Source organism: Lynx canadensis, chromosome D2, assembly GCF_007474595.2.
Source record: "Lynx canadensis isolate LIC74 chromosome D2, mLynCan4.pri.v2, whole genome shotgun sequence".
In the NCBI taxonomy this organism is placed as follows: domain Eukaryota; kingdom Metazoa; phylum Chordata; class Mammalia; order Carnivora; family Felidae; genus Lynx; species Lynx canadensis.
In genome coordinates, this window is record NC_044313.2 from 16,839,666 (window position 1) to 16,850,779 (window position 11,114).

Consider the following 11,114-nt stretch of genomic DNA (forward strand, 5'->3'; position numbering starts at 1 on the left):
AAATTAGACAAATCGATTATAGACATAAGATTTGGAAAATTTCTTTGCAAATAACATAGCATGTTAGGGGAACCTCAGAGAATCAATTACAAAACTAAACAAAATAGTAAAAGATTTAGGAAGCAGAACATAAAATAACAACAAAAAAGAATACAAAATTAACAGATAAAAATCAACAGCTTTTATATACCTATACAATAGCCAGTTGGGAGTATAGAATGGTAGACAAAACCCCACTTACAATAAATAGCCACAAAGACAAGAAAAGATTTTCAAACACATTCTAAACTGTAATTTAAAACTACATCAAGGGGTACCTGGCTGGCTCAGTACAGTATGCAACTCTTGATGTTAGGATCATAAGTTTGAGTCCCATGTTGGGTGTAGAGTTTACTTAAAAAATAAATAAAACCACACAAAGATACCATTTTTTTTTAACCTATTAGATCAGTACAAATTAAAAAAGTGTGTCAACCATACACAAAAATAAACTCAAAATGGATGAAAGAACTAAATGTGAAACAGGAAACCATCAAAACCCTAGGGGGAAAACAGGCAACAACCTCTTTGACCTTGGCCGCAGCAACTTCTTACTTGACACATCTCCATAGGCAAGGGAAATAAAAGTAAAAAATCAACTATTGAGACCTCATCGAGATAAAAAAAACTTCTGCAAAGCAAAGGAAACAATCAACAAACCTAAAAGGCAACTGATGGAATGGGAGAAGATATTTGCTAAGGACCTATCGGATAAACGGTTAGTATCCAAAATCTATAAAAAACTTACCAACTCAACACCAGCAAAATAAATAATCCACTGAAAAAATGGGCAGAAGACATGAATAGACACTTTTTTCAAAGAAGACACCAGATGGCCAACATATGAAAAGATGCTCAACATTGCTTATCATCAGGGAAATACAAATCAAAGCCACACTGAGACACCACCTCACGCCAGTCAGAGTGGGTAAAATGAACAAATCAGGAGACTATAGATGCCAGAGAGGACGTGGAGAAACGGGAACCCTCTTGCATTGTTGGTGGGAATGCAAACTGGTGCAGACGCTCTGGAAAACAGTGTGGAGGTTCCTCAAAAAGTTAAAAATAGAACTACCCTACAACCCAGCAATAGCATTACTAGGAATTTATCCGAAGTATACAGGAGTGCTGATGCGTAGGGGCACACGTACCCCAGTGTTTACAGCAGCACTATTAACAATAGCCAAATTATGGAAAGAACCCAACTGTCCATCAACTGATGAATAAAGATGTGGTTTATATATACAAGGGAATACTACCCGGCAATGAGAATGAAATCTTGCTATTTGCAACAATGTGGATGGAACTGAAGGGTATTATGATAAGTGATATGAAATAAGTGATATGAAATGTCAGTCAGAAAAAGATACCAAGTTTTCACTCATATGTGGAAGTTGAAAAACTTAACAGAAGACCATGGGGGAAGGGAAGGGGAAAAATAGTTTCAAACAGAGAGGGAGGCAAACCATAAGAGACTCTTAAATACCGAGAACAAACTGAGGGTTGATGGGGGTAGGAGGCCAGGGGACAAAGAAAAGGGGTCATGGGCACTGAGGAGGGCACTTGTTGGGATGAGTGCTGGGTGTTGTATGTAAGCGATGAATCATGGGAATCTACTCCCAAAGCCAAGAGCACACTGTATACACGGTATGTTAGCCAACTTGACAATAAATTATATTTAAAAGAAAACCCAAAAAACACGTCAATACATTTTACTGGAGCAGCAGAGGGAAAAGAGGCACCCTCACAGCCTAGGAACACAAACTCGTACAACCCTCCTGGCTCACAATGTGGCAATACTCAACAAAACCGTATTATACGCATTTAACTTTGACCCAGAAATCCCACCACTAGGAATCTACCCCCAAGATATGCCACCAGCAATACAAAAACATACCATGAGGTTATTCACTGTAACTGCTAAATATTGGAAACAACCTAAGGGCCAATACATAGGACAGGACAGTGAGTGAATAAATTCTGGTGTACACAGACATATACACACACACACACACACACACAAAATGGAGTTCTATAAAAATAATCAGGAAATTCTCTATATGAAGTGGCCTCCAGGATAAATTGTTACATTAAAAAAGCAAAACACTCAAAAACATCTACAGTAGGTCACTGTTAGTATTTTTTAAAATTGTTTCTTGATGTTAATTTCTTTTTGAGAGAGGGAAACAGAGCAGGAGCAGGGGAGGGGCAGAGAAAAAGGGAGACACAGAATCCGAAGCAGACTCCAGGCTCTGAGCTCTCAGCCCAGAAGCCCAACACGGGGCTCGGACTCAAAAGCAGTGAGATCATGATCTGAGCCGAAGTCAGATGCTTAACAGTTTTAACCACAGGTGCCCCAGTATTTTTTTTTTTTTTTAAGAGAAATAAAAAAATAGAAATTATGTTGGAAAGGGATGGAAAGAATGGGAAACTAGAAACAGGTAGAGGGGCGCCTGGCTGGCCCAGTCGGTTAAGTGTCCGACTTGGGCTCAGGTCATGATCTCGCGGTTTGTGAGTTCGAGCCCTGCTTCGGGCTCTGTGCTGACAGCTCAGAGCCTGGAGCCTGCTTCAGATTATGTGTCTCCCTCTCTCTCTGCCCCTCCGATGCTCATGCTCTGTCTGTCTCTGTCTCTCAATAATAAATAAATGTTTAAAAAAAGAAAAGAAAAGAAACCGGTAGAGAGATGGGTAGGTGGAGCTATACTTTCTGTATACTTCTGACTTTCAGGACCATGCTAAGATTTTACATACTCAGAAACAAATATAATCAACTAAAAATACAAACAGAAACAAATGAATCTAGCTGTACTTCAAAGGAACAACATAACCTCATGGGGAGCGGGGAGGATTAGTCTAAGTAATTTTTAACTAGTTGGGAGGGACTAGAAGCAAAGACACCCCAGTAGCAATGAGTGCAGGATGTACCCAGATCTCGGTTTCTCAAACCCATTCCCAATATTCAATACTAAACAGAATCAGAGCTCTTTGGAGAAATGGCTGATTCACGGAAGGGGCTGGGAAAGTATAAGAGGAATCTTTAAATATTTTGTTGTGACAAGGAAGTGTTCGGAGAATGAGAAGCATGGATCAAAAGGACACAGGTGACAGCTTGAAGAGGATCCCATTCATCCAACAGGGGCAATATGAATATCTAAATAATGACTTACAGCCCAATGAATTAAGAATCCAAGTCATGTCTCTCTATATTTTACGTGTGTGATATACATACATACACACTATGTACCAAAATATACATACATCCATCTATTCCCTCTGATCAGCATAGCCAACACTTGTTCGAAGAAGTGAAGGTTAATGGGAGATGTTTGCCTTTAGAAGGTGTTAACTAAGTGAAGAGAGCAATGAAGGAGATTCCATGGCGACAAAACACATGGAAGCCAGAGTGTATGAACGATGGAGGAGACTGAAGAAGTGACTAGGACAGGGAATGAAGGGGAGCAAAGGATTTAAAGGATCTAGGTTGTTAGCCCTAGGAGTGATGAAAGGCATATGGATAATGAAGTGCAAGTCTCAGAGATAATTTACACCAAACTCATGACTTTCCCCTCCAAACCTGTCCTTTCTATAGTGTTTCCTTTCACCAAATGGCACCGTCATCTGTCCAATTATACAAGCCAAAAACCTACCTAGGATATCTCTGTTATACCAAAGAGCCCTCTCTCATCACCCCTATTTAATCCATGACCAAATCTTATTAATCTTATCCCTCTATAACTAGTTTCAAGCTATTATCAGGTCTCCTAGGAAGCACAACAGCCTTGTCACAGATCTCTCACATCCAGTCTTGTCCACTAATTAGTTACCTACCCAGGAGTGGGACTGTTTTTTTTTTTTTAAATGTTCGTTTATTTTTGAGAGAGAAAGAGAGAGAGAGACAGAGACAGAGCACGAGTGGGGAAGGGGCAGAGAGAGGGAGACAGAATCCAAAACAGGCTCCAGGCTCTGAGCTGTCAGCACAGAGCCTGACATGGGGCTCGAACCCAAAAACTGAGATCCCATGACCCGAGCTGAAGTCAGAAGCTTAACCGACTGAGCCCCCCAGGCGCCCCAAGAGTGGGACAGATCTTGAAACAATCACAAATCTCATCCTGTCACCCTCTTCCAGAAAATCTGCCATTGTTCTTTGTGTAAAAACTAAATCTCATCTCCCCAGCATGTTCTCCACGCCTTTCTTCCCCTCCCCTCAGGGTGTTAGAGCAACCTGGCCTTCCTTCAATTCCTCCAGAATATCATTATTCCTCTTGCTTTAATGCCTTAACACACAATCCTCCTTTGGCCTGGAATGTTCTTCACCCTTTCTCACCTAGTAAAGCCATACTTTCCTTTTACATCTCAAGCTTAATTTTCACTCTTAAGAAAGCTTTCTTTAATTCCTCCAGATCAAACTCCATTATTTGTTTTCATAGCACCTGTAATTTTTCTTCTTAGTACTAATCAGAAATTATAAAAATATTTGTGAGTATCTGATTATAAGTCTTGCCCTTGTTAGACTGTAATTCCTATTAATTATTTAGGGACCGTGCATGCTTTATTATTCACTAGCACAGTACTTAGTAGAAAATAAAATGATGAATAGACAGGGCATAAATACTGAAGAAATTTATATATCTATACAATATATAAACATATTATATTGTCTAAATAGAATATCTATATTAATCTACAAAGACAATTGCCAAATAACAATGCCTCCCATTTTTTCAGTGTCAATAACCTTATAGAGATTTTTCTTAAGACATTTTGCTTTTTATGTTAATTGTACACAATAAAAATAGAATGTCAAAGATTCTTCACTTTATGAATATTTTGCCAGCACAGGGATCAAAACACTCCATTTAACATAAATTATAGAAGGAAAGGAAGAGACGGAGAAGGAAGGAGGAGAGAAGAGAGGGAGGAAGGGAGGGAAAGACAAGCTGTATAAAAAGAATAACTGCTTCTAAAATATCAGTAATAAAATAACTTCAAAAACTCACTTTGAAATCTTAAAGGTCTAATTTTTCAGAGATATAGATATACAGAATTGTACTAGATTATAATTATATACAGTAATATGTACAACATTGTATTTTATACACTATATAGTAGAGTGTATAGTTTAATCATAAACATTGTAATACCCTACTTAAATGGAAGATTGAAAACAGTTGAGTTTTACATGTTACAAAATTGTAGATGGAGACGTTTTGAGATCTAAAAGACAAGCATGACACTTTACTGGGCAAGAAAGGATAACATTATTCCAAGCAGAATGAATGCTAAGTGTCAGGGCCTTAAGGCAAGAGAAACAGGGACACTGAGGAACCCGGGAGGCCAGAACACCCTGAGGGGAGAGAAGGGTGTGGAGAAGTAGGATTTTAGGTCTCATACTGAGAGATGCAACCATGATATGAAAAGATCAAAATCACTGAACACTAAAGCACAAAGCCAAAGCATTTGAAATTTTTTTTTTAGAATTTCAAAAACTGACCCTGCATCTCTCCTGAAACATCCTAAACTGACCAATATTTTCATATTTTAACTATTTTTTTTTAATGTTTTTATTTTATTTTTGAGACAGAGACAGAGCATGAACAGGGGAGGGGCAGAGAGAAAGGGAGACACAGAATCTGAAACAGGCTCCAGGTTCTGAGCTGTCAGCGCAGAGCCCGAGGCAGGGCTCGAACCCAGGAACTGTGAGATCATGACCTGAGCCGAAGCCGGACGCTTAACCGACTGAGCCACCCAGGCGCCCCTTACTTTAACTATTTTAAAAACAGAATAATATAGGTACTGCTGCAAAACGAAAATACAGTGTGCAGACACGAGTTAACATGGCATGCCTGCCTGGTATTCTTCCAAGGTCTGCTTATAAGGCTGGCCCTTGCCTGGATTTCAGGAGGGTTCCTGAGATTCTCAGGATGGAGAAGAGTGTCTCACTATGCCTAAACTGTTGGTACAAATAATATGGTTTATGCTGAACCCTTGCTTTCCTTCTGGGACTCTAGAATCTTCATACATGCCACCAGGCAGAAGCTGCCTATTTGGCCAGCCCCCCAGTAAAAACCCCGATTGCTGAGTCTTTAATAAGAGTCCCTGGTAACATCTCAAATGTGCTCTAACAACTCTTTGCTGGGAATTAAGTGGTCTTGTAGGACTCCACTAGGAGTGGAAGTCTTGTGTTTGGTCTCCCCTGGACTTAGCCTCTCATGAGCACCTTTTCCTTTGCTGCCTCCACTCTGTATCCTTTAGCTGTTAATAAATTACAACAGTGAGTTCTCCTAAAGAATTACCAAACCCAGGGAAGGTCTGGGGAACTCTGATGCACAATCAAATTACATACTGACTCATAGAAAGGTTTAGTTTCATTATGAAATTAGAACTGCATTCTTCTAATTTTTAATAAAGTATAAAACAGACAAATAGCATCTCCTCCATAGTGAGAATGCAAGCATTTACCTGGTGGTACTCTGGCGTTTAGGTTAATTCTGATTTAATTATACATTAGCATACACCTAGGAGTCACATTTTAAAATATGTCAAATATTAGGGAATATAGTTTCCCTATAGGGAAAATAGTTTCTCTAATAAATGTTTTCTTATAAAACAAGAGTACTTGTCCTCAATAGCCATTGGGCTACATGTGGATATTATATAATAACATGCCATTAAGGTACCCAGCATAAAAGGCAAAAACATGTTTATAAACTCTCAAGTAGAAACAGAAAAAAAACAGAAACAAAAACCACCTAAGGTACCTGTCAGTCTAATGTAAACATGTGCTGAATTACTATGGATTAATTACAAGCTTAGGGCAGTTACATTCTTAAATCTTTGAAGATAAGAGCCATTCATTACTATTAAATATCTTTTTACTTTAGACTCTGGCATTTATAATGTCTCATGCTATTAGGAAAATGATGCTGGTCACCGTTACAAACTTGATTTTAAAAGCTGTTTTAGAGCAGAAGGAACTGGGTCCTAATTTGGACTCCTTTCAGGCTGTTTTTGAATTAATAAGCACTTCCCTCACTTAGCTGAGCATTTCTTGCTTACTGATAAAATGAACTGAATATTCCATGGAATTTAAAATAGGCTGCTGAATGTCACTTCAAGAACTATTAGCATTGCTGCAAACATGTTCAGAAACAGAGCAGATAGTAATGAGACAAGACACATCGCTGTAAGAAAGCATATTAATTTAGTGACAGCTTATTGAACTTTCAGGTGATAATCTCTGGGTATGCCTGCTTTTGTGAATATGAATTGAATATATCTTCTCAGCAATATAAAAACATTTCTAAGTTGTTTCTGGCATTTTCATAAAGTAGCATATTATTGAACATGTCCTTGAAATTACATTGTTGGGACCACTTCAAGTATTTTACTTTTCAGAAATATATGTGGATGCAAAACTAGTTTTTATTTTTTGTCACGATGTGCTATAAAAATGATGCTTCCAGTAAACTGCTAAAAAGGTTACAAGGATCCATTCCAAGAAGTTCAAATTTGCTTCGGGTGTGGAATTAACCAATTAAGTTACCAAATACAGTCTTTTAGGGATGGTCTTAAGGATGGAAACAGTTCACTGGGATTCTTAACCCAGATCTGCAGCGCCTTTCTAAAACACAAATCTTACTGTCATCCTCTTATTAAACCAACAAACCAACAAACCAAAAGCAACCTTAAACACCTCAGTATCTCCACTGGAAGACAAAGTCCAAGCTATTCATTCTTAGTAACAACACCCTTCACAACTGTCTGCACCTAACGTACTTTCCTCTCCTTTTGTCTTTCCTAGGAGCCCCTACAATCTTGCCACACTGAACTATTATTTACCTCTCCCCAAGAAACCTACTTTTCCATGTCTCCCTGCTTGTCTATCTGTTGCTTCCTCCTGCTCCTTTTTCATTTGCAGCTGTACGCCTGCCTGCTCATTTTTCAAGTTCCAGCCTGTCTCCTCCTGAGAAATCTTTTCCAATGCTTCTAGGCAAAGTGAGTTACGCCTTTCCTCAGGTTCCATAATGCTTTTTATTCAACTCTGTTGCAGATTTCCTCAGTTAGCAGAGTACCCTGCACATACTACATGCTCAATAAATATATTTATTTATAGGAGTTTGGCCAAGACACACAGGCACCCCAAACTAGTAGATAACGAGACGCTCTTATTTCTTAAATCAATACAGATGAAATTTTGAAAACATAAATTAGTTCCCAGGAATACTGGAGTTCTTGATAAATCTCAGTGAGTGGCAATTTCAAGATACAATATATTACAATTTGTAAGCATTGGAGGTTTTACTTGCACTGAAGATTTTAACCTATCAGTCCCTTTTTTTTTTTTTTAATCACCCCCTTTTTAAAACCAAGATATCTTTCAATTCTGTGCATGTATACTCTATTCTGATTTTTACTCTAAGATCATTGACCCTCTCTCCTTTTTAATCACTCCAAGTGTGAAGCTTCCATTAATTTAAGCCTAATTAAATGGAACCTTTAATTAGTTTCATTCACCCCATATGCTCTCTTTTTCAGAAAAAAGTAAACAAGAGGAAAAAGATCTGAAAAAATTTCAGTTCTAAAGCAAATACTAAGTATAATCTCTTACATCTTCAGAATTTATAATACCATAAAAGAGGATTTCCTAGTGTGCTTTGGAAAACATTAACCTTTATAAGTCATTTTTTAATAAAACAGGGTCAAAGAAAAGGTATCTGCTATAATATTTTGCATTCCACTGTATGCATTTGAAATGAAAGGAAGTCGAATCACATTTTCTAATAAGAACTTTTATCTTTATATCTTAGTGCGAAGAGTGTAAGATTAGAAACACAAGTTTCATTTGTTCATAGAACAAATTTTGGTTCAGTCTAAATATACAAGACAAACTTTTAAAAATACTTGATCATAAAAGAGTAAATCATGACCTAACCTCAGAGAAGAAACATAGATTAAGTCTGGTTCTCGAGGAAGGCAAACCATTATCTTTAAGCGTAACTCTTCACGAAAAAGTGCATGGAGTCCTTAAACCATAGATTAGAAATTACTTCTGCAATCGTTGAAGTCGTGCCAAATGTTCATTCTCCTATAAGCAAATGAGTCAGCCACTACTCCAGTGCCCACGCCGGGACAGTCTGTTAGAAACCAGTTAAAGGGCAGGTACCTTTATCAGAGTATGTGTGTTCTAATGCATGAAGATCAGGCAGTAGATGAATGCAGTTTATGCAGCAGTAGGTGAAGAAATCAAGGATGACTACTTTTCCACACAGATCCTTGTAGACAGAAATAGGCTCTTCAGTGTTCAGCCATTCTAATCCTGAAATTTACAAAATAAATTATGATAAAAAGAAAAGGCAAAGATAATTTATCTAAAACTTTCCATTAAAACATAAACCATTATTATTTCAAGGAGGGGATAGGGCAGTGGGGCAAGATGGGAAAGACGCTATTATGAGGCAATATGCAAACATAGTAAGAAAAAGCTACTAAATTCTTTCAGAAATAGAATAGTCTGTGTGTGAAAGAAAACAAGATCAACGCATGTAGGTAAAAACAAGAGTCAATATCAAATATTAAGAGGACCTGAGTACACAATCAGGTTCAAAGGAGCTTTTTACAAAGAAACTCAATCTTAAGAACAGCAAGACAGGACTAAATTCAAAAAGGAACAAAGTGTTAAAATGTAAAGATAAACATACAAAATGTCTAATTTCCTAAGAACTAAAATGCTCTGGATTTGAAGGAGGCCTTAACCACAAAATATTTCAAATGCAAAGTTAAGCAATATACACTATCACAGATTTCATGGAGGCAGTATTAACACTGATGAAGAACGGGTTTGCCTCCCTCCAAAGAAAAATGGAATCTCATTAATCTGTACTTTTGTAAATCAGAATATATACTTGCTTGAGTAGGACTTACAATTTTGTTAATAATTAAAAGATTTTGGTAAATATTAAAAGCACAGCTAACCAATTTAGAAAAACAAAGATAATGAGCTTGTGGTTTATAAGTAAATGCAGCCACTAAAACCATTAATTGTACCTCGGAGCAGGTATCTGGAAATATTTTATAGAAATTGAAAGCCAAAGTTAGGTGGAAGAAGTGTATAATAACAGCTAACGCCTAATAGCAGTAACCAGAGTTACTCAATTTAAACAAAATTCTAAAAAAAAAAAAAAAAAAAAAATTGAAATCAAACCAGTATTTCTGCTTTAATAGTCCAACTTAGTGAGGTTTTAGGTGAGAGTGAGCTCTTAATTATGCATTTTTATAAAGTGTTAATTGCATACCAGATCAAGTAATCATATAAAACCTCAAACTAATGTATATTTCATATCTTAATGGCAAAATATTTATGAATCTGTCTTTTAAATTTATTTTCTGTAAATAGTCAAGAGTGACTTAGATTGGGGGGTAAGGAAACTATTATTATTATTACTATTATTATTATCTGTTATTTTCTTACCATGCTTAATAAATTTTACAGTAACAATGAATATAATTTTTAAAAGCTGCCAACATTTGGGACGCCTGGGTGGCTCAGTCAGTTGAGCTTTGAACTCTTGTTTTCGCTCAGGTCATGATCTCACCGTTGGTGAGTTCAAGCCTCACATCAGGCTCTGTGGGGACAATGCAGAACTGTTTGGGATTCTCTCTCTCTGCCCTTATCCACGTGGTGTCTCTGTCCCTCTCAAATTTTAAAATAAGCTGCCAACATTTATTGAGATCTCCTATGAACTAAGGACTTTAGATATATTACCTCTAACCCACATAATTAACCTGAAAGGTAAATACTAGGTTTATTTTATAAGGTAGTAAAGTAAGGCTTGGAGAAGTCAAGTAACTTGCTCAAAGTCATGCAGCTAACAAATGAAATAACTAGGACTTAACCCCAAATCTGTCTGAGTTCATCCATTACACCACAGTTTCCCATAAACACCTACATCTTTTAAGAAATGAACAAAGCATACTGTTTGCGTTAGGTTTATGACTTCTCGATTATAGTTCACTGATAAAGAAACCAAAGAAAAACTCTTAGCTAATACTCTGAGCTCAATAACCAGCTCCAGCAG

At 37.2% G+C, this 11,114-nt stretch overlaps 1 protein-coding gene across 1 annotated transcript in view; it reads right to left on the reverse strand.

Annotated features, from left to right (window-relative positions):
- NHLRC2 (NHL repeat containing 2) overlaps window positions 1–11,114 on the reverse strand; it is a 60,723-nt gene that overhangs the window by 47,782 nt on the left and 1,827 nt on the right. Inside the window, exon 2 of the mRNA XM_030334088.2 lies at window positions 9,203–9,355. Within this exon, the coding sequence (XP_030189948.1) occupies window positions 9,203–9,355 (153 nt within the window). The remainder of the gene's footprint in view (window positions 1–9,202; window positions 9,356–11,114) is intronic.